Source organism: Diabrotica virgifera, chromosome 5 (assembly GCF_917563875.1).
Source record: "Diabrotica virgifera virgifera chromosome 5, PGI_DIABVI_V3a".
Classification (NCBI taxonomy): Eukaryota; Metazoa; Arthropoda; class Insecta; order Coleoptera; family Chrysomelidae; genus Diabrotica; species Diabrotica virgifera.
This window is the reverse complement of record NC_065447.1, coordinates 212,900,180-212,926,230: the sequence shown is the minus strand read 5'-3', so window position 1 is coordinate 212,926,230 and position 26,051 is coordinate 212,900,180. Positions and strand designations below refer to the sequence as shown.

Sequence of the window (26,051 nt, the reverse complement as noted above, 5' to 3'; positions counted from 1 at the left end):
TCATTCCCCTATAAGTTGCCTGTCTATCGTGTCAAATGCTGCTCTTATGTCTATGAATGCTATACCAATTTTCCCCGTGTCTGTGCTTCTTTCGATTAAGTTCCTAATGATATAATATATTATATTATTATGTTGTCATTTGATCCGACGGCCTGAAGGGCACTAAGGATTATGAGAAAGAAGAAAAATGTCATTCGTTTGTCTACCTGGTCTAAAGGCCGCTTGTTCTTCTCCCAATGTCATTTCTACTTCTTGTCTTAGTCTCTTCTCTTTTATTTTCGTATACATTTTAAAGCATACTGATGACAGACATATAGCTCTATAGTTATCGCAGTTTACATGTTCTCCTTACATGTTACAGCAAGCTGATAATTTGTTAATAGCTGTGTCTAGTCGGACAAACTTTTATGTATGGGAACACTGACTTTGACACAACTTCCAATTGATTTGTTACCATTTCATTAAACTCTCATGCAAAAATCAGACTAGTGTTTATCACTAACTGGGCATTTTAATGAGTGGAACACGAAGAATATGTCAAATGACAGCAATCATGTTGGTTAGTAATAGCAGTCTGATTTTTGCATGAGAGTTTAATGAAAGCGTAACAAATCAATTGGATGTTCTGTCCGACAAAATACATGGGACGTTTTCGTAATCTGACGTTCCAAATTTTTAAACTGTTCCGAAATTAAAACTTCCCCTCTCCCAGTGTTCCCGTACATCAAAGTTTGTCCGACTAGACATTGTTAAGCTATTAACAAATTTTCAGCTTGCTATTAATCAACTTTTTTTGGTACGCTCGATCCAGGTCTATAAATATTAAACTAATTTTAATACTTACTACTTTCCAAAAATTTTTAATAAAACAATACCACATATTAAAAAATTAAAGAAGAAAGCACACACAAACACATTGAAAAATGCCACAAAGAAAAAATTTCTGAACGATAATTATTGGCAAAAATTTTAACTAAACTATTTAAATGTATTTTCTGAAAAAAAAAATTATATAATAAATATACTTAAAATCATAAAATGTATTAAAAAAAATAAAAAACAAAAATTTGCATTGGGGATCGAAGCCGCGCACATTAGGTTGGTTACATTTAAAATCCAAGCGCTTTACAGTTTAACCACTAACACATAACCGTCATGTGGGAAGATAGACCAACTGAACTTTGACAGTTCTGAATTTAATCAAAATAATTGTATTAACGTTTCGACGCCCAAATCGGGTGCCGTTGTCAAAATACAAAATATTACTAAAATAAACAAAAGTGTTGTTGCTAAAATTTTGGGCGTCGAAACGTTAATAAAATTATTTTTTCATTTTAATTGTGGCTTATTTCCCATATAAATAATTAATCATAAAGATGCCACAAGGAAATAGCTTCAGAACAACATTAATCAAAATAGTTTGATTGTTGTGGAATTAAAATATTAAAATACAGCAAAACAACATAAGAAAACAATATATTTGATGAAGATTGGTAAAAAATTTGTTTGTAATAAAATTATGTAAATCAAACAATTACCTACTATAGGTAGGTATATTTTACATTTTCCAAATAGGTAGGGACCTATGTAATTTTTTATTACAATATTGAAACATTTACAATTACGTACCTATTGCTTTCAAAAGCTATTTAAAAAGTCACTACAATTATAAACTTGCTTTTTCTCTGTCCTCACAAGAATAAAAACTAATATACACAACATTTGTTTACCTATAACCGACATTTTAAATAATTATTGACAGGTCATTGTAATTACCCAATCAGAGCACGTATATCGTTTCAGCTGCGCCCAGGACCAAGACTTTTGATGAATTCACATTAATTGGAAAACGGAAATACTTTAATGTGAATAGAGGTCACCGAGGCGGTTCTAGATATACATTTTTTGCCCTACCGACTTTTATAACCGAGTTACAGGGTATTTTATCGATTTTGCTTATTTCTTTTCTAAGCCATAACTTTAGAATCACCGTGTATATTTTTTCATATTTGGTACACATATGTCTCATTCAAAACCCAAACGACCGACATACTAATCACTGAAAAAATCCAGGTCCGGATTAACAAAAAATTACAAAGTAATTGTGACCTTAAAACAACACCCTGTATATTAAAATTTTCAAAATCTGTTTGCATATTTGAAAATAGCACAAAAAACAAAGTTTATTAGTTCGCTTCAATTTTTCGGCCAGGCAATTTTTTAACTTTAGTTTTGAAATTATATTGAATTTTTTAAGAACTGTGACATTAAAAAGCAGGTATTATTAACTTTTAGTTATAAATTATTAAAGTTAATGGATAAATACTCATTTTAAAAATAATCAATAATTATTTACCACATTGAAACGACCCAATTACTAATGACAAAAAAATCCAGGTCCGGATTAACAAAAAAATATTTGTATAAAAATAATTGTGACCTACCAACACCCTGTATATTGAAATTTTGAAAATTTGTCTGCGTATTTTAAAAGAGCATATAAAACTATGATTAAAGGTTAATTTTAATTTTTTGGGCAGATGGTTTAATTACATCAATTTTGAAATTATATTAAAATTTTAAAGAACTCTGAGATTAAAAACCAGGTATTTAGTTCAGAGAAATAAGGAAAACAAATATCCTGTTGGTGACACAACCCGCTCCAGGCCGAAACCAAATCTTTTGAGTAGTATGGACATCTATATTATGTATATGTTTCCTGCAGCCGATTTTGATGATATACATAGTTATAAACAAATAAAGATCAAAAAACGGTAAATTTTCGCTTTTTTCGTCTATAACCAAAAAGTTAAGTATTTTAAACAAATTTGAGAGTAAGAAACTTATAAATCGTATAAAAACTTTAATATGGCGTTCGCTTAATATGTATATGCTTATTGGTTGCTTAGAAAATTGCAAAATAAATTATAAATTTTGAGTTTTTATAAATATTCATAACTTATTTAAAAATTAACTTAGAACGTTCTTATTACACGAAATGCTGAGACTTCTGGTGCTTAAATCATAACGTAAATTTGAAGCAATTGGTCAAATAGTTTAAAAGGTATTTAATTTGTTTATCCCAAATTAATTTTTTTCGCAACGCTATAAGTCAGAAAGTGATGAAGACAAAAAATAATTTTAAATACTGCAAAATTATTTTGCAAAAACATGTGAATTAAAAAAAAGTGGGGCTAACTTCGTCCCTAATTGTCCTAGGACAATTGTTTTTCTTTCTAAATGCGTATAAAAATTCAGTCATTCCAAATATGAAAAAATAATTTTTCTACAGGTAACGGTTAAAAAGTTATTCTAATTGTTTATAAGTAAGCAAAAAATCGACGTGTTTTTGCAAAATAATTTTACACTGTTTAAAATTACTTTTTGTCATTTTTTTTAAATTAAGTCAATAGTATATATGTTCTTCTTCCATAAACTGTCAGAAGTCTTACTGTAACCTCATAATCTTCTGACTTATAGTGTTGCAAAAAAAATGAATTTGGGATAAACAAATTTAATAATTTTTAAACTATTTGACCAATTGCTTTGAAACTTAAAATATAATTTAAGTACCAGAAGTCTCAGCAATTCGTTTAATAAGAAGGTTCTAAGTTAATTTTTACATAAGTTATGAATATTTATAAAAACTCAAAATTTATGATTTATTTTGCAATTTTCTAAGCAACCAATAGGGATAGACATATTCAGCGAACGCCATATTGAAATTTTTTAGACGATTTATGAGTTTCGTACTCTCAAATATGTTTAAAATGCTTAACATTTTGGTTATAGACGAAAAAGGCGAAAATTTATCATCTTCACTTGTTTATAACTATGTATGTCATCAAAATCGGCTTCAGGAAACATAAAGGTTATTAATATAGATGTCCTTACTACTCAAAAAATTTGGTTTCGGCCTGGAGGGGGATGTGTCACGAGAAAAATCTTATTTCTCTGGACTAATTATTAACTTTTAATAATTTAATGTTAATGAATCAATACTTATTTTAAAAATACTTAATACTTATTTACTACGCTGGCTTCATGGATTCTCTTGGATTTTAATGATATGATGGATGCACATCATTAAAAATTAGAATTGCGTGGATTGGGATATTTTAATGATATAGTAAAGAATCAAAAAACAGCTATATCTAATAAAAAAAATTCGTTTAAACAATTCAACAATTTAACATAAATTAAAAATATTTAAACTATAACAGTTGCTCAAAATGTCCGCCATTTTGTTCGAGGCATTTCCTTGCTCGTTTTAAAAGATTTCGAATCGATTTTCTAATTATGTTGGGATTGTTAGACATGCACCTTTTAACGCAGTTTTTGTGCTCTTTTAAAATACGCAAACAAATTTTTAAAATGTCAATATACAGGGTGTTGTTTCAAGGTCACAGTTACTTTATATTTTTTGTGTTAATCCGGACCTGGATTTTTCTTGTGATTAGTAATTGGGTCGTTCCAATATGGTAAATAAGTATTGATTATTTTTAAAATGAGTATTTATTCATTAACTTTAATAATTTATAACTAAAGTTAATAATACCTGCTTTTTAATGTCAGAGTTCTTAAAAAATTCAATATAATTTCAAAATTAAAGTCATAAAATTGTCTGGCCGAAAAATTAAAGTGAACCATTAAACTTAGTTTTTTGTGCTCTTTTAAAATATGTAAACAGATTTTCAAAATTTGAATATACATGATGTTGTTTTAAGCTCACAATTACTTTTTAATTTTTTGTTAATCTGGACCTGGAATTTTCTTATGGTTAGTATGTCGGTCGTTTGGGTTTTGAATGAGACATATGTGTACCAAATATGAAAAAAATATATACAGGATGATTCTAAAGTTATGACTTAGGAAAGGAATGGGAAAAAACGATAAAACACCCTGTAACTCGGTTACAAAATCGGTAGGGCAAAAAATGTAGCATATCTAGAACAGGCTCGATGACCTCTATTCACCATTAAAGTATTTTCGCTTCCCAATGAAACACCCTGTGTACATTTTACTCTCAAACGCGCCTAAAGAAGTATAACTTCAAAAATTGAATTCTGGGAGTGAGGACATTTAGCATATCTTAACATACAGAGGGTACTCTTTCTGGTATCTATTCATGCTCTCTGTTTTCATCGTAAATTTTAGTGAATTATTACAGGCGATGAAAAAATAAATTCAAACATTAAACTTGATTGAAATAGGATATTAACTTAAAACTAAAGATTTACGAGAAATTTTTGTTGGATTGTTATTTTTTTTAACAAACACAACAACAAATATAACGTCAAACGTCACAAAATTATAGTTGAATATAAACTTACTAGGAACGTTAAGGTCATCGGTACATAATTCGCAAATAATTTACGGCTATCCCTACTTTTTCTGTCTTTACACGGCAAATTACGTGTAGTAAAATTCACACTGGTATGGATATGTAAACATTACTAGAATGTCATTCTACTTGAAAATGTCATCATTAACTTAAAGAGATGGCTTTTGAATGTCCTTGGATAACTGTTATTTGTATAATTATTGCAAATTATTGATTCAGTTAATAAATGTGATAATTTTGTTCATTAACTATGTATTCAGTGATTGTAATAATTTATATGTACAACAAAATCTAATACTCAATCGAGAAAAGAGGAAAAGTGTTAAAGTGATTTTTTAATAATATATTGTTACTGTGGAACGCTTACAATTTTTAACATCTGTAACAACAAAATACTTGGATCACAGAATATATTTTCCTGATGTATTCTCTGCTTGGATCTTCCACAAATAATACTCAATAAATAACTTTTTATTAAGTTATTTATAAGTTCACGTCTTAAATCAATTATTTATCCAATAATCTATATATCAATGTTATTTAATCAACAACTCAAAATATTCCCGACGCCATGTAAAATATTTAAAATTATCACTGATTGTCACTGTCTGACTGACAATATGCTGAAAATATTCTATTCGACTGAGTGCGTTGTGAGACAAAGATAGATGTGGAAAATATTACCACGGACATTGTGTTCATTTTTTTCGAATCCTGAAAGAACCAATAAATATTTTTGAAAAATTTAAACGCAGAATGAAAGAGTAAATTGTTACCGAGGGCCGAAAGTCCCTTAGAATAAATAAAAAGTTTATTTTGAATGGGATATTTGAAATTAAAAATCACACTAAATTTTCTCTTAGTTTTTCACCCCCTGTTACTTATTAAAATAAACATTATAGAAGTTCTCAGGGAATTTCGGCCCTCGCTAATAATGTATTCTTTCATTCTGCGTTTAAATTTTTTAAAAATACTTATTACTTTTCTCAGGATTCGAATAAAATGAATCCCCATTTGAATAGCATTGCAGCCGAAAATACGTACCCATCCCCTTAACGAATTGCTTGATAAGCTGATATTTCAAAGTAAATCATTGACAAAATTAAAAACCTTATATTACGCTTGTGACAATAAACCTCCAGATTTCCTTTATGATTACGTGAATAACAAGGATAGAGAGTAGGAATATTTGGGGCTTAAATTTAAAATACGAAAAGGCGCTTTCTGCCATTTCGTTGATGTGTTCCTTTCTTGGTATGCCTAAGCCCAATTTTAATATCTGCTGCCGTCGGCATATTTGTACTTTGCCACATGTAATACGTTTTAGAGAAAATGGCATATTTCAAAGTAAATATAATGAAGATATTATGCTGTACATTATTTGGCGATAATCGGCTCAGCTTTTGCTGAGATTTCTACTAAATCTAATAAAACGTGACGAAGAATTTTAACCAAATTTACAACGTGTGTTGTATTTTATACTTTATCTTATATACACTTAGGACAATGAAATACCTTGTAAGATAGAATAATACAAGTATTTCAAAGCCAATTTTTTTATTTAGTTTATTGTGTTTCAACTACACTGTTATTGACACTGGGCCAATGTGTTCACTATAAATTTTACATTGCAATATAGTTTAAAATAAAAAGAAAAAAAAAAAAGAAAAATAAAAACATTCAATTGGACTTCATAAGTCCTAGGTTTGCACAAAACGTGACTGAAGTAGAACTGAAGTCAATATTTCAACTCTTCGTGTAATTTTGCGTCGATCGATATATTTCACTAATTTTGAGTAATTTTTTTCAAACTTTCTGTCATAACCTTTTAACCGGAAATGACAGCAAAACCAGAACTAAATATTCGAGTTCGACTTTATACGCCATGATTGATATATCACATATTAATATTATGTACCCACTATTTTTGCGAATATAATGTGACATTTCCAATTTCACCTTTTTAACCGGAAGTGATATTCAGTCTTTTTATAGATATAAAAAACGAAAGTCTACATTTTTTAAAAGACTAAGTATTCAATTTAATAGCACATAAGATATTAAAAATATTAAAAATATTACTCTACATCCCACTAGATTGAAAACCATGGGAACCTTCTCTGGTTACCCCTCCGAGGCTTCTAAAATTTGCAAGCCATAACGGATGCTGAGACTAAAGAAGATGAGAGAATTTTACAATTTATAATTCACGTCCCATCTGCTCAGCGCGGTAAAGTAAATTGTAAAATTCCTTCATCTTCTTTAGTCTCAGCATTTGTTATGGCTTGCAAATTTTAGAAGCCTCGGAGGTGTAACCAGAGAAGGTTCCCATTGTTTTTAATCTGGTGGGATGTAGAGTAATATTTTTAATATTATTTTATGTGCTATCAGATTGAAAACTTAGTCTTTTGCTAGCAGTTGCCGCTAGAGCATATCTGCCCTTTCGTTCGTTGGGCTTTTAAATCACTTGTCACACTCCGATATTCGACCTCCGATTCGTCATTAACGATAGCATCGCGAGCACTTACATATGAATGTTATTTTTGACTTAATTGAGAAATGTCACTGTCACTGTCAGAGTAAGAAATTTCTTTACCAATCTGAAGATACATTTTCTTCTTAATAGACGTTAATTTGCGCTTTATACTTCTATCTTTTAAGTGGGGATATACTTTTGTGAACATATCAGTTAGACTGACGTAATCTTTTGTGTATTCTTGAATGATACTCAAGGATCAGCAGAACCGGTAACGTTAGTTAGAAGCATATCCAGTTGGTTGTAATCAAGAACGAAAGATAGAGAATGATTTTTAATAAACGTTTTTGCGGGTTCTAGTAACAGTGATACAGAGTTACTACTACTTTCCGTTGAAACAGTTTTAGTTTTCATGATTTTTTGCCGAATTTTAGGCTCACGGAACAACTTACATTCTGCTGAAGAAGACTTGACTTCAGGTGAAGTTATATCATCAATGGTGCGCTTATGAGGGTTGGATTCTTGAGCAATGTTTGTTATCGTAGTTGTTGTGTTTGAATCGTGGGATGCTAACATCGGTTCTTCTAAAAGTTGATGTACATGTTGGGAATCTGCATTGCTGGGAACGTGGGCGATTAACATTGCTTCTGATAGTGTCTGTGTTTGTTGCGAATCTGCGTTATCTAGGCTGGGTTATGATTTTTCATTATTTGAATGTTGATCTTCTAGAACTGTTGATTCGGAACACTGAGATGTTTTGTGGCCAGGCTTCTTGCAATTGTAGCAGACCAAACTATCTTATGATATGAAAATCCTATGAAAGGTATTATCAAACTTAAGTAGAAATGATTCCGGAAGTGTTAATTTGTGGGGACTGATGTATATTTGTCTCCTGAAGCTGAGAATATGGTTATATTCAGGTAAGGTGGCACTAATTTTAAGGAATGTCATAGGTGAAGCCGGTGCTAAACCAATATTTTGTAATTCGTCGATTAGTATTTTATGAGATATGGAAGGACATACATTGGAGAGGACAATCCTCTCTGCTGGTGTTATGAATTTCTTAGCTCGAACAATTTGGTCTTGAATTGCAATGGATCCTCTGTTGGTCATGAAATCTTCTACCAGTTGTTTGCTAGATAGGTACATACAGATGCGATTGTTATACAGTCGAGAGCAGAATATAATATTTTTGGGTTGGATTATATTTCCCAAGGGTATAATATATTCTTGGAGTTTGGTATTGTCTAGCTAGTGCATTAAAAATGATCTCGTTCTCTTTAGAAAGATGGTAGTAGATGCGTTCTCTTTAGTATAAAGATGGTAATAGAAGTCAAAGTGGTAAGGGAGAGGATGAATTGCACTCAGTAGTTAAAGACCTTGTTGTTAAATTGTGCACAGCAGATGAGTTTATCCTCAAGCTTACCGAAACTATAACTGGGATTATCGAAGAGAAATATAACGAAAAAATTGCTAAACTCGAAGAAGAAAATCAAAGTATTGTTAGAAAACTTCAGCAGCAGGAAGAGACAATCAAATCTCTTGTTAATCACCAAAAGAAACAGGAACAAATGGGGAGAAGCACCAACCTTAGAATTTATGGAGTTCCTGAACCATCGGGTCCTGAAAATTTGTCTAAAACTATGCTTGCTATATTTACAACTACAATGCATCTGGAATTAGATGAAAGAAGTATAGAGTTCTGCTATCGACTGAACAAGAAAGAAACCCACAAAAGTAGACCAGTTTTGGTGAAATTTTCCTCAAATTATTATAAAAATGTTGTTTACAAAAATAAAAGGTCACTGAAGTCTACAAATATAATAATTCGAGAGGATTTAACGAGAGAGCAGCTAAATATTGTAACGGAGGCAGTGAAAAAAATTAATGGTTCAGGTGTGGTTTGGACAAATTATGGTCAAGTTTACGTCAAACTGAATGGTCAACAAAATGGTAGAAGAATCAGCTCACTGGAGGATGTCGCTAAACTACTTACTTAGTATATAATGTATTATTATTATTCTCTATTTAATGGCTTTTGAAATTAACAGATAGAATCATGATGTTTGTTATTTTTATCTTTTACGAGCATAACAATGTTAAGGTTTATATTTGCAGCATTTGACCAATTGAGTTGTTCCCGTTACTAGATTTTTATCTAGGTGGAAAAAAAACTACAAGAACTACAATTTTTTGTTTAAGTTAGATATCGTTTGTTTTGGTATTGTTTTAATTTCGAACTCGAGCATTCAAATTGTTTAAAATAAAACAAAATGTTTAAAGTAGGTTGCTGTAATGCAAGATCATTAGTACCTTCATTGCAAAATATTAAACAAATAGTTTCGGATAATTCTTTAGATATTCTTTTAATATGTGAAACATGGTTGAAATATAGTATTGTTGATGACCAATTAAATTTTAATAATTATAAATTATACCGGGCGGATAGAAATTGCAGAGGTAAAGGAATATGTATATATGTTGGAGATGGATTGCGTTGTGAACCACTTATAAGTAGGCAGGATTATATCTGGGAACAGTTATGGATTAAAATTACGGTTCATAAAAAAACATTTGGAATAGGTGTAATATATAGACCTCATGAAAAAAATTTAAATTCTTTTCTGGATGAGTTTGAAAATAGTCTAATTGATATTGGACCAACTGTAGATGAAATAATTTGTATGGGTGATTTTAATTTAGACTTGTTTGACTATGACAATAGTAGTGTTAAGAATTTTTATTCAATTTTAGAATCACTGAATTATTGTCAATTGATAGACGTTCCTACTAGAGTCACTGCTACATCTGCAACACTTCTAGATTATGTAATAGTACAAAAAGGAGCTGCAGTGGAGGGGGTGTCATACATCATAACATCTCAGATCACTCTATTGTTTATTGTAAGGTAAATGTAGGTGGTACATCGCAACAATCTAAAATGTGTACATATAGAAGCTTTAAAAATTTTAATCAAGAATCCTTTCAGGCTGATTTGTTTAATACTTCATTTTTCAGAATATATGACCAGGAAAATATTGATGCAAAAATATCGTACTTAGTTAATTGCTTAAATAATTTATTTGATAGACATATTCCCATAGTTACCTCTAGAGTCACTAAAGCCAGAGCACCATGGATGACATATGTCATCAAAATTATGATGAACGAGAGGGACAAAGCTTTAAGCAAATTTAAAAGGACTAGATTACAGAGACATTTAGATTTTTATAGACAAATGCGTAACTTTACTAATCGGGCTATTGAGAGAGAAAAAAAGGCATACTTTATACATCAATTCAATAATAATTCATCAAAAGGAATGTGGAAGACACTAAAGTTGAATAAATTTCTTCCCGATAAAAATAAAAATATACCAGAGGATTTAAAAAAGCCTAACGATCTAAATAATTTTTTTATAAAATCTGTTCCTAATAAAAAACCACCCCAACATCTTTTAAATTTTTATAATAATAATAGATTACTCAATGAAAACTTTAAATTTAAGGAAATTAATGACTTGTTTGTTTTTAAGACCATATCAGATATAAAAACGAATGCGAGAGGGTGTGATGGTATAAATATTAAATTAATTAAACTTTGTTGTCCTCATATCGTACCTTACATTACACATATTATAAATTATTGTTTAACAGAGAATGTCTGTCCGGCGATGTGGAAGAGGGCAGTTGTGAGGGTATTGCCGAAGAAACAAAATCCAAAAGAAATGAAAGACTTGCGAGGTATCAGTATTTTACCTACTTTATCCAAAGTATTGGAAAGAGCTAAGGAAATTCAAATAAAGAAATATATACAAAAATTTTCTCTTTTACCTGATGTTCAATCTGGATTTCGCAAAGGCTTTAGTTGCACAACTGCACTTTTGCATATTGTCGATGACATACTTACGGCTATAGATGACAGAAAATGTACTATATTGATTTTATTAGATTTTAGCAGAGCTTTTGACACTATTAACCATGAATTAATGATAAGCATTTTAAAGTATTTAGGATTTTCCTATGATGCGTTGTTACTTATAATAAGCTATTTGGAAGGGCGACAACAGCATGTTAATATAGAAGGTCAAAATTCAAACTCTTTGAATATTAATTCAGGAGTTCCACAAGGCTCAATATTGGGTCCTTTATTATTTTCTCTATATACTTCTAATCTTCTCTCTAAGCTTCAGTCATGCCAAGCTCATTTATATGCTGATGACACTCAGCTCTACTACAGTTTCCCAATCGAAAATTTAAAAAACGCTAATGATCTGATTAATGCCGATTTAAAAAGATTTGTAGAAGCTGCTTTAAACCATTGCCTATGCATCAATTCCAGTAAATCAAACATATTAATATTTGGGCCAAAAAATCAAAGGGAATTAGTTTTACCATCAATCCAAATCCAAATTCAGGATTCAATTCTTGATGTTGTTGATGTGGCAAAGAATTTGGGTGTATTAATGGATTCAGAGTTAAGATTCGAAAAACATATAAATAAATTGATACAGCGTGCCTACGCTTCAATTAAGATTATATACGGTAATCGACATTTTCTACCATTTAATGTTAAGAAAATTTTGTGTGAATCTCTTGTACTTTCAAATTTTAATTATGCTGACGCTCTTTACGGTCCTAATTTAGCCACTCACTACAAGAATAAAATTCAAAAAGTTCAAAATTCCTGTCTAAGACTCATATTTGGCATTCGCAGAAGACAAAGAGTTTCACATAAAATTAAGGAAATTGAGTGGCTGAATATGGAAAATAGAAGGGTACATCATACAGTCTGTCTTTATCATAAAATAATTCTAACAAAAAAACCGTCTTATCTTCATCGTAAAATCACGTATCGAACGGACATACACAACTTAAATATTAGATATAAAGGTTTGCTGGCAATACCGAAATTTAAAACATAGATATTTAGAAGGTCTTTTAGGTATCAGGTATGTCATTTGTATAATTCATTACCATCAACAATAAAAGTATTAAACATTGGGCAGTTTAAATCCAAATCTAGAGACTATTTGTTTATTTCTCAATCATAATTTTGGTTCTGGACGAACATAATGCTCGAGCTCGAATAAATTGGTAAATGAAACGAAATTATTGTTGTTTTTATAATGGCACTATATAGATAAGTTTTTTTTTTCTTTTTCGGGTTAAGTGGAAGAACATTTTCTGTAAATGGCGACATTTCAGAAAATGAACTTCGCCCTTTATTTCTGAAAATAATATATTATGTTTTATATAAAAATGTACATTTCTATATTGAAGAAATAATAAAGACGATATTATTATTATCCCAGATTTAGCCATACGGCTCACACTCCCTGTAAGGGGAAAATTGACTCATCCCAGATACCTACGGTATCAAAAGGATTGAGCTCTGGTGGGACTCTTTCCATGTTATCGAGCCCTAGGTGACTTGGTATGCTGGAGTATCTCCCAGAAATTTTCGTACACATCTGGCCGTCGCGAGTAGTACAGCTTATTATTATATATATTATTATTATTATTATTATTATTAAGAAACTGAACTTTTGAAGTTGCTAAAGAATATGTTTGTGGGACATTTTGTTGATATTGGATATTGGATTGCATTATGGTAACATTATTTTCCATTGTTAATTAATTTCATTAAACACTATTTGTCAATAAAGAGGATCCGACCCTGACCACCTGCAAAAACAGGGATATGGCCTATTTGGGTCTATATCAAGACAGGTGTAATTAACGTGAAACCACTGATAACGAGAAATTGTTTATAATAGAAATAACAAACTGTCTTAATATATTAAATTCATAACGTTTTTACAAAGAAATTAATTAAATCTTGTACACTTACAGTTATCGACTATAATTAGGCACAAATTCACAATTTATAATTTTGTTTCACCGCTTCAAAATAACAATTTTACGGGGCCGTGCTAGGAACAACATTACTTATCTCCATGCAGCAGGGCCGAACTCCCTGTATTAAGTACTGTTTTACTTTTTAATTATTTTTAATATTTTGTGTCATATCTTTTCAGAAGGATCATTTTGCGAGGGAATTCAGTAGAAATCAACTCACGACCAGCAACTCGACACTCTCTCGAGATGGATCCCGCGACGTGTTGGCGGAAGTACAGATACACACCCCCTTATCAGAAAGATGTCAAACGCCTGCAGAGAAATCTCCACAGGTAACCCTTACTATTATTACAATAACGAAATATGTCCCTCATATATATTATTAAAAGTGTCAAACTCAGCATCGGTGTATAATAAGATTTTCAGTAAATCACATTTCTTTGTTAACTTACATTGACATTTAATTAAATATCAAACATGACAGGCTAAAAACAAAGGGGAAGAAAAATAAGAATCAACTCTCACAAGATAATAAAAGTTCTCGTGTTAATACAGTTGATGCTGCGTATATTAGGCTATTGATTATGTATTTCAGAAAGGAACTGCAACGTTAACGGGGTTTTATTATTTCATATAGTCAATAGACCTCTATATATGAAAAACCCGCGGAGTGCTGCCATTTCAAGGGGTGCGTTTTTGAAAAAGGGGTGAATTAGTCCGTAGGAACAGGGCGAATTCGGGTGAGTTCTATGCACTTTTGGTATAAATACGTCTACAGAAAAATTGTTTCAGGTTAAATTTACTATCGACACATCACATTTAGGAAAAACCACGAAAGATAGCAATTTTGTTTTTTGCCCCATAACTTTTTCCACGGAGATATAGGTATAGGCATTACTTTACAGAAAAAAAAAACTTCCTTCTTTCCTCTCTAAAACGACGTTTTGTTTAAGTCTCTATAATCTCTATAATTTTCAAAATATGATTTTTAAAGTTCGCCACTCACAGCGATTTTGGCCCAATTTCCTTGTTACTTCTCAAACATTGTTCTGTAACTTTTTTCAATGTAGCTGTAGGTATATGCAATGTTACAATTAATATGAATAAAAGTCAATTACCTTTAAAATAGTCTATTGTATAAGGCTGTATGACTATTTTTAAGCAAGATACAGTTGTTCAAAATTTTATACTTTTAATGATTTTTGATTTATTTTACGATAATTTTTAAATTTCTCATTATAACTTTTTTATTGTATATTAGGTATATACATTGTTCAATGAAAAAAAAGCTTTCCTTTCTTTGAAATGGGGTATTGTAAAAAATGCTATAATTATTTTTAAACAGGATATGCTTTTTCAAAATGTGGCATATACACATGCAATAAGTCCCAAGTTGAAACCATAGGTATATAAAACTTTTTTATTACCTATTAACTTTATAAAAAAAAATTCATTATCAAATATTTTGCATAGTCTAAAACCTAAGATACAATCATCAGATATAAAAATATATCAATAGTGTACGAAGTATGTTAAAAAATATGAATCTCGCTCAAGAGTAAAGTACTTTTATATTTCACGATATCGAAAAGTGTTATTAGGAAAAGTTATTTGGAATTAAAAATTATGGTATAATATGCTATTATATTCTTCTAATTGAAAAAAATAAAAAAATTTAAAATTTTTCTCAAATTACGGATACCCTGAGATATCCTACGGATATCTTTTTTAAAAATAGTCCTAGAATTTTTTGCAGTGCACCATTTTAATGTAAAGAAAATAGGCTTTTTTATTCCAAAATGTATATAGTTAAATGTACAAAAAAAAAGTCATACTGAGAAATTTAAAAATATAATCATTAAAAATATCAAAAATTATTAAAAATAATACTTAAAAAACATAACTAGCTTAAAAAGAGCCGTATACCCTTATACAATACACCATTTTAAAGGTAATGGACTTCTCTTTCTACTAAATGTACCATTGCGTATACCTAGAAACGCGTAGAAAAAAGTTACAAAACAATGTTTGCGAAATAATTGGGAAAATGGCCCAAAAATGCTGTGAGCAGCGAACTTTGAAAAATCCTATTTCGGAAACTGTAAATACTAGAGACTTTTACCGTACTTCGTTTTAAATAGAATAGATGGAAGTTATTTTTCGCTAAAACAATACCGAAATTGCTTTCTTTTGTGTTTTTTTCTTGCTTTTCTTTTGAATATATTTTTGTAAAAAAATATGTTTGACTTTAAAATATGATATTTCGATAGTAAATTTAACCTGAAACAATTTTCCTGTAGATGTGTTTGTAACAAAAGTGCATAGAACTCACCCTAATTCACCCTGTGTATAGGGACTAATTCACCCCTTTCTCAAATGCACCCATTGAAATGGTAGCACTCCGCGGTTTTTTCAAATTTAGAGGTCCATTGACCATATGAGACAATAAAATCCCGTTAACGTTGTAGTTTCTTTTAGCTTTCTTATTTTGAACATAATCAATAGCCTATATACTTTCCTGAATTTTCTTGATTACATGTACAGTACGACCAAATTCACTTTATATTTTTTGAGATTTGAATGCGCAGTGTTATTGACGTTCGGTTTTTCCATATTTTCTGGTGCAGGTATAGTGTTAATGATGAAACAGAGGTTGAACTTCGCAAACTCGACACAAGTCCGGATTTATTTTTTTTTCTGGTATATCAAGGGGTGCTTATTATGAGACTAACTTTCTCTTAAAATATTTGCTCCCCGGAACACCCATAGTCATCCATTTAAAGAGGTTTGTGGTTTTTGCGAAACGTAGCCCTGCGAAAGGGGTAGTTTTTACGCCTAAAAATAAAAAGCCTAATTCGGCATAGGGGAGACTTAAAAAAAAGGGTCAGTAGAGCTTAAATCCCAATTCTAATTAAAATCGTATGATAAAATCTCCTCAAAGATAATAAGTTTACTCAGAATACAAAACTGAAAATTTACAAAGCAGCAATTAGACCAGTAATCACATATGGTGCTGAAGTAATGTGTCGAATAAAGATTAAGGATCCTAGAAAGGAAAATAATTATGGTTATAGCAGGGCCACTAAACTTAGGTAATAATTAATTTAGAAAACTCATGAAACAAGAAGTAAGAGAACTTCTGAAAAGAGAAGACATCGTCAGATTTATCAAGGCACAGAGACTCAGATGGATGGGACATATAAAAAGGAGGAATCCTTCTTCTTCTTCTTCTTCTTTTTGTATAGACATGTCTGTTTTTTCAATGTGCCTGTAGTAAGTTGTCGTTCCATCGTTTGCGTGGTCTTCCCACTGTTCGTCTTCCTATTGGGAACCGTCTCTCGCTGTCCTGACTATCCTATTTGTTGTCATTCGGCTTATGTGGTCATTCCATTTTATTCTTCTGTTTCTTACCCAGTTATTAATGTTATACACCTTGCATCTACGTCGTATATCTGTACTTCTAGCTCTGTCCCATAGAGTCTTAGCATCGATTTTTCGAAGAGCTTTCATCTCCGCTGTTTCGAGAAATCTTTTTTTCCTCTCTGTGTCGGGTCGTGTTTCTGCCGCATATATCATTATTGGTCTGATGACTGTTGTGTAAATTCTGCCTTTCATTTCTTTTCCGATATTTTTATTTCTCCATATTGTGTCATTCAGGCAATCTGCGGCTCTGTTTGCTCTATTCACTTGATCTTCCACTTCTATTTCAAACCTTCCGTAGCTAGATGGTGTGATGCCTAGGTATTTAAACTCCATCACTTGTTCTATTATCTAACCTTCCAGCTCCAGTTTACATCTTATTGGATCTGCTGTTATAACCATGCATTTTGTCTTTTGTGAGGAAATTAACATGTTAAATTTTTTGGCGATTATGTTGAATTGGTGCAGCATACGTTGTAAATCATCTTCACTTTGAGAGATTAGTATTGCATCGTCTGCATAGCAGATTATTTTAAGTTGTTTTTCTCCCATTTGCTATCCTTTTTTAGTTCTTACTTTTTTTATTATTTCGTCCATGATCAGGTTGAACAATAAAGGACTCAAGGAATCCCCCTACCTTATCCCATTGCCGGCTTTAATTGGGTCAGTTAATTCATCGTCCACTTTTACTTTTATTGTGTTGTTCTGGTAGATATTTTCGATCGTTTAAATTATTCCTAGAGGTACCTCTCTCGAGTATAACAAATGGATAACGCCCTTTAATATGACCCTGTCAAATGCTTTCTTAAGGTCCACGAAACATAAATATGCCGGTTTGTTGTATTTTAACGATTTCTCTTGAACTTGCCTCATTATAAATATAGCGTCAGTGCATGACCTTCCCGACCTAAAACCTTGTTGATCTTCTGCTAATGTTATAATTTCATTCAATTTGTTTGTTATCACTTTGGTTGTTAATTATAATGTTGTGGATAATAAGTTAATTCCTCTGTAATTCTCCGGGTCCAATTTATCTCCTTTTTAGAAGAGAGGTATTAGGATGCTTGATCTCCATTCTTGTGGTATTCTGTTTTGTTCTATAATTTTTTTATTAGTTTTAATGGTTGTTTAGTTAGATCTTGTCCTCCGTACTTTAGGAGTTCGTTGGATATTCTGTCCTCTCCTTGAGATTTTCTATTTTTTAATTTTCTTAATGCTTCCTTTACCTCTCCCTCCTGGATGTTTATTTCTTCGTTTGTTGTAACTTTAGGTGTTGGTGGTTCATTATCGTCGCCTTTAGCAAATAGAGATCGGAAAGAGTCTGCCCACGTTTCCTTCTGAATGTGTTTCGCTTTTATTAATTCGTTCATCTCCTTTCTTTGCCCTCTGATCATTCTCCATACTTCTTTTTGTGTTCCGTAGAAGTCATGTTCCATCTGTTTAGAGAAACTCTGCTATTCGTTTGTAGTGGTTGTGTGCCTGTTGTGTTTGTTTCGTTCTGTATTGTAAAAAGTCTTTCTTCTTTTCTTCACATTTTATCTTAACTTCCTCTCTAAACCACGGGGTTTTCTTCTTTAATATGTGCGTATTCGTTACTTTTCTCTCTCCAAGTGATTCTATTGCAGTATTGATTATGTTATCTTTAAGTTTTTGCCAGAATCCAGAAAGCCAGGAGGAATTCAGAAGCCGTTATCAAGAAAATTTCCAAATGGAGTCATGTATCAGGCAGACCACGAGGAAGACCCAAAACTAGATGGAAGAACCAGATAGTCGAGGACTTTAAGAAGATGGGACTCAGAGAATGGGTAACCATAAGCAAAAACAGGAACGAATGGAGGAAAATTGTAGAAGATGCCGAGTCACACAACCAATTGTAACACCAAAATGTTAATGCGGATTGATTCACCGCGACAAACGAATCGGAAGAGCCCAAAAAGGGTGGCAATCACTCCGCTAGGAGTGTAGATGCCATGATGATGATAATGATAAAATCTCCTATTTTCATTTTTTTGGAATAAGGGGTAGTTTTCACTCCTAAAAAAATAAAAAGCACGGTTCGGCATAGGGTAGATTTTGAAGAAAAAGGTTAACCGGGCTTAAATCAAAATTTTCATTAAAATCGGTGTTGGTTCTCAAAATTCCACGGTTTTACAGTTTTTTACCGCTGATGAGTGAGTGGTCTATAACGTATTTACACATTAAATAAGTTTAAAAACTTTAAAGCATTTTAATGAAACATTTTTCATGCTAGAAGATAATCATCCATTTAAGATCATAAAATATCAATTTGAAACTCATAAAATATCAATTTTATTCAACCATATCTAAGGTCATTAATTTCATCTGGAGCTCTAAGTTTTGAATGAGAAGGTGCCAACTTTATCGGTTTAATAAATATAATGTGAAAAAACAAGTAACATTAATTAAGTTTTCCAGAAGCTCTTAAAAAGTTTTAATCCACTTTCATTAATATCAAATAAATTAACAACTTCATAAAAAGCTGTCATTTATAAAATGCAATAACCCAATATCAACGATATCTGTTAAATATTTATTGTAGGTAATATTTAATGCTACCGTGTTTTCTAAATATCGCTGAAGTAAATAAGTAAAGTTTGTTTTTTAATTAAAGGAATATCGCACCAGGTTGATTTGATTGATGGAAACACATTAGAAGATATACATATTTAAACAGGAGGGTGACAAGGCTGACGAAGTTGTGTATTTTTGCCCTTACAGTTCAATATATTTATGGATGATGAGTTGAAGGCTTGATAGGTACATTAGGGATGGTGTATTAGTTGAAACATTGATACCAATATCAGGGATAGTATGTGTACAAAGCAGGAGTCTCTATAAAAGGGCACTGCACTAACTCGTGAAGAAGATGGAGTAGGTACGTTGTGGAAAACCATGAGGTGCTATTGGGTACATTTCTCGATATAGAGGAAACATTACACAACAGCTACTACGAAGCAATCACAGAGGTGATTTGTGTTAAAGAAACAATATGTAAATGGATATCCTACAAGCTGAGGAGGGTATTCGCAAAGTTACTGGAAGATATACTACCAGCACAAGAAGCTAGCGGTTATTTGAACGAGGCACTCCAACTTCCTCTATTGTGGACTCTGGTCATTGGTGGGCTGATACTTAGGCTCAGTGATGACAGACACCATGTCCTGGGCTATGATTGGGTCTTCAAGTCTAAATGGTACAAATCTAAATCTGGTTGGTGAAGTAAAGTGTCTTGGAAAAAATTAAACTTAAAGCTTACTAAAGAAACCAGTGAATATCTACATTAATGGTAGCCAAACCCAGTCACGAAAAAATATGGGGCTTAAAACTAAACATCTTATATTGGATTTATAAGAAGGTGGTAAAACGAACAAATACCTATGTCTTGGTGGTATGGTGGCCAATCCTCAAACTAAGCAAGGTGCGAAAAGTTACTTAGTTTGGAATTACAGAGGCTTTAAAGGGTACACGATCAGCAACCACGGAGGAGCTCCTTCCTCTGCACATACCCAATGGATGATGATTTGTGACCAATTGGTACCCAGATACGGGCCTAAAGTTCTATTATGGGTAGATATACGCCTACGATAGGGATAAAGTAGAAGAAGCACACAATTCAGGCTGCAGGAAACCCTAAGGAGAGTTCTAGGGGAGTGAGGGAATACCGAGCAATCCACAGCTGGTGTAATGCTGGAACAGTGCGTCATGGTTTTAGATTATAATTGTTACAAAATACTAAAGAATAATATTCTCCTTCCGCTGTATTTCGTCTTGAAACAGTCATGAAATTATGACTTATTTTTTTATTTTCATTATGGCTTTATATTGAAAAAGAAAAATAAAGAAAGAAACCAAAAATATAGTCATAATGTGATACTTCGAAATACTGTTGAAAAAATGACCCACTGGGAAGAAACGGTGAAGTCTAGTTCCATCTGTTAATAAAATTCATCTCGTTTATTTTCGACATGCAAGCCAGTCTTATTCACGGTATATTATGTGTATAAAAATTGCACTAGTCTAATAGGGAACCAGTTTTTTAATAAATATATTTAATTAAAAGTTATTTACATAGAAAAATAATATACAGTGGAACTTCGATAAGTCGGATTAATCGGGACTACGGCCGATCCGGGTTATCGAAAATCCGAGTTAGCCGGAGAATATGGTAAAAATTAATAAAATAAATATAAATATTAAACACACACACATTAAAATTGCAAAAATATGAAATACATATGCAGAGTACATCTAAATTACGTACAATTGTATAAATTATTGTTTATTTTTTTTTGAAAAAATGAAAAATTGTTTGTATTTTCTGATGAAAATCGGACCGGGTTAGCCGGACTTCCGGGTTATCAGAGGCCGACTTATAGGGGTTCCACTGCCTGAACTTTTACCCCATCATCTACTTATTAATATTTTCCCCTAAGTTCAATTTTCTGTTCTTAAATATAGAGGTTAACTACTAATACCCGTTCTTTCCGAATCACCTTGTATAAATAAAAATAACATATATTTATATCTATAAAATATTACTAATTTGTGTTAATAGGTCAAACCAAGTCATTAGAAATATTATTTACTCACGTGCTTGGAAAAAATGTCACACACAAAGTATTTTTAATTTTAAAAACAATAAACAATATTTCAGTATTTTTAGAATTAAAAGTTCGTTAGCTTCAAAAGAGAAAAAATATGGGATGCCCGGCTATTTTTAATCACGAACATTTTGCATTTAGTTGATGTTATCTGAAATTTAAAACAGATAGAGGATTATTTCATTTTAACTACCTACTGATTTTCATACAATAGAACTTTTAAAATAGACAATAAAAACAATTTACCTATGAAGTTGGAATTAAGAAAATATCTTAATGGTAGGGGAGCAAAGTATGCTAAATTTGCAGTCACTCGAGAGTAATGGGGATCTATTGGGTTGTGATTATTAGGGCTTAAAACCAAAAACAGTTAAGTAAAATTTTCCATTTTAGTGGGACTTTCCATTTTTTAATTTGATTTTCCATTTCCAACAATCGTTTTTCCGATTATAGAGCCATCTATCCATAATTCGAAAAAATGTCTCGAATAAAAGTTGCTTATTTTTACGTAAATAATCCAAATCTGCAATAAAAATTTGGGGGTCCCATTTAAGATTTTAAAGTAACCCCCCACCCCACATCCGTGGGGTGCCATGCGACAGATTTTTGAAAAATATTGAAGACGTATTTTTTAGTTTTTCAATCTCACGTTCATTTCGCGAAATATTCGCTTTTTTTTGTGAAACTTTTTGACTAACCCTTATACACTCTTACACTCAATACACTCTTTTGCATGTACTTAACTTACCTTATCTTAACACGTTGACGGAGAGAACGTCTATAGACGTCTAATTTTCATTGATATAATGTGACACAAAATCTATAGACGACATTTTTAAAATAATGAGTAACAAAAAATCGGTAGATTTTTTGTCACATTTACATCTACAGTGTGCATACACATGCATATGAAATGTGACACGACATCCATGGTCGTCGTCTACATGTTTACAAAAAGTGTTAAAAATCTTATTGTTTCCATAAACTATAAGCGCTAAAAGAAATTCAGCAATTTCCCTATTCTACTTTGCAAAATTCATAAAGTGTCACAACACTTGCTTATACATTTGACGCACTGTCCGTCAACGTGTTAATCTGACAATTTCGAGTATTTTTAAGGAGATATTTTTTGTTCGGGTCCCCCTTAACGAACTTCCCTGTGTTAAGAGTCAATATATGGTAGAGGTACATCTGCAGAGTACCAGGTTTCTCCCCATATGATAATCTGACTCCCCTACCATAAATATATGTGTGGATTATAGATTGCTATTTAAATAGTATAATCGGATTTTATTTACCTATTTGTTTTAGAATATTTTAAAAAATTATTTAAAACTTATTAAAATCTTCTTTTTTGTTCTTCTCCTACTAATTTCTTTGTAGCGAAATAAAACGGTCTAAAATTATTTGAATGATAATTGTTGGCATATGGAGACCTAAAACAGCGATGTTTTGCGCAAAAATTACATTGTTGCGTGTCCTTGTATTCTTAGAGAGAACATGGGTGATATAAAAAATATTACTAAAAACTGCAGGTTTTTTTCATTTTGAACAGTTTTTGTAGCTTTGTACCTATTTAAAATTTTATTCGTTGTGCTTTGTTATTATTCTGGTTTAATTTTATTGTATTAGATATTAGATACTTCTTAGATAAAAAATACGCGTTGATGATTAATTTTTTGCATATAAACGGCGCCTTATATGAAACAAAATAAGAAAGATTTTTTGTGATAAATTAAAATAAAAATTCAAATTTAAATCCATGTTTTATTTAAATAAATTGAGACCATTACCCATATGCGCCCCAATGGTAAATATAAAATTCTTGATTGTGCATATCTCAACCGATTTGAAGCAATAAGTAAATCGTCAGTTTGTAGAGAAAAATTTCAACACCCCATATCTCAGAAGATGAACCATTTGCTGACATACGTTTATATAGCAAACTGTCATTATGTTTTTCATGCAGAATTACTCACTGAAGTTTGATACAATTATTTACTAACAGCCTGTATAGTATACGAATATGTATTATTCAAATGGACTAAAAACCGACCCTTTGAACCTCTGTAACTCAGAAACAATTGATGTCTGAATCTTGGGGCAATGGGAACTTTTGATCAACATAACCAAAGATACGTATCTGAAAAGTTTCAGCAAATTGAACTGAAACAACTTTTACATAAGAAAATTGCCGGATTCTTTAATCTCTTCGAATCTATAATTTAAGAGTGAGATAAAAATGAGCACAAACGTTTATTTCTGGAAATGACACCTCAAAACAATAAAAAAATATGTAAATCGAAAATCACAAGTAATATTTATAAGACGAAGTAGTTTTCGATCCTAATAGTAAATTATTAATATTGAAAATATTAAAAATCTTTTAGTAATATTTTTAATATTTTCAATATTAATAATTTACTATTAGGATTGAAAACTACTTCGTCTTTCAATGCCAGATGGCGCTAGCCACCTACTATCATCACTTCAGTTGCAATGGGTGGGAAAACCTCTCGATACGAATCAGTTAAAATATGGAGAACAGTGCCTACGTTCCTTCCGATGAAGGCTCCAATAAGAGCCGAAAATCGCGGTTCAAGGGAGTGGACTGCACTCCGTATTCTAATTGAAAAGTAAGATTGTTTTGCCTTCGCATTGCAACTGAATAAAAATGGTATACATGTTTATTTTAATATTTATAATTTTTAAAAACAGCACATAGAGACTTGCAGTTTTTTTGCATTATGTTCAGAATGACCTCCAGAAAAAAGTCTACTATTCAAAAATGGGTGGAAATGCAAAATTGCACTGTAAAGTGCATAAAAGGCATCCCAAATTGCATAAATATAAAAATAAAGTCAAAATCAGTATACTAAGGAACAAAATTTATTATTTGGGGGCTCACTGAATACGATTACGCCATCAGAACTGACCCCCGGATCACCTGGTGCCCAAGGTCACGGCAAGAGATGTCATCTTCTGGAATTTCGATAGTTTTCGGCATTAAATCGATTCAAACGGATTACTCACGGCTTTTAGGGGCGCTAAATACGAATATGCCATCAGAATTGAACTCCGGAGTACCTGGTGCCCAGGGTCGCTATTTTGGCATTAAATTGATGCAACTGAACTATTCGGAGGGTTTTTGAGGTGGTTAAACACGAATATGCCATCAGAACAGACCTCTGGATCACCTGGTGCCCAAGGTCACTGCAAGGGACGCCATCTTCTGGAGTTTCGAGGGCTTTCGGTATTAAATTGATGCAAACGGATTACCTACGGATTTTTAGGTCGCTAAACACGAATATGCCATCAGAATTGGCCTCCGCGGTACCTGGTGCGAAGGGTCGCTACTAAGGCACGTCATCTTCTGTGGTTTCGAGGGTATTAGGCATTTAATTGATGCAAATGGATTACTCACGGGTTTTTGGGGTCGCTAAGCACGAATATGCCATCCGAATTGACCTCCCGAGTACCTGGTGCCCAGGGTTGCTACAAAGGCACGTCATCGTCTGGAGTTTCGAGGGATTTCGGTATCAAATTGATGCAAATAGATTACTTACGGGTTTTTGAGGTCGCTAAATACGAATATGCCATCAAAACTGACTCTCTGTGAACCTGGAGCGCAAGCTCACTGCAAGGGGCGTCCTCTTCTGGAGTTTGAGAGATTTCGGCATTAAATTGATAAAAATGGATTACTTGGGGTGGAGTCATCAAATACAAATATGCCATCAGAACAGACCACCGGATCGCCTGGGGCCCAAGGTCACTGCAAGGGACGTCATCTTTTGGAGTTTCGGGGGCTTTCGGAATTAAATTGATGCAAACGGATTACTTGCGTGTTTTTGCGGTCGCTAATCACGAATATGTCATCAGAATTTAGTTCCGGAGCACCTGTTGCCCAGGATCGCTACTAAGGCACGCCATCTTCTGGAGTTTCGAGCGTTTTCGGCATAAAATGGATGCAAATGGACTACTCGGAGGATTTGTGAGGTCACCAAACACGAATAGGCCATTAGAACAGACCCACGGCGCATCTGGTGACCATGGTCACTGCAAGGGACGTCACTGTGCTATTAAATTTTCTTACTCATGTATATATAAAATTTATATAAACTTTATATATACATATCTTACAATGTTTTTTTTTTATTTATTTCCTGATCGATTTACTATATTCTATTATGACAATGTTATTATGCATTGGCGTTATTATTGATCATCGTAATCACTAGGTACTCCAGAATCCTTCATCTAAGTCATACTCGTGTTCAACAACCCGAAAAACCCAAAACTAATTTGTTTGCATGAATTTGGTACTGAAA

The 26,051-nt window shown here is 32.1% G+C and overlaps 1 protein-coding gene across 4 annotated transcripts in view; it reads left to right on the top strand.

Annotated features, from left to right (window-relative positions):
• LOC126884602 (cyclic nucleotide-gated cation channel subunit A) overlaps nucleotides 1-26,051 on the top strand; it is an 839,335-nt gene that overhangs the window by 435,628 nt on the left and 377,656 nt on the right. For all 4 annotated transcript variants that reach the window (XM_050650604.1, XM_050650600.1, XM_050650603.1 and 1 more), the window contains one exon: nucleotides 13,861-14,013. In XM_050650604.1, coding sequence (XP_050506561.1) covers nucleotides 13,861-14,013 — 153 coding nt within the window. The remainder of the gene's footprint in view (nucleotides 1-13,860; nucleotides 14,014-26,051) is intronic.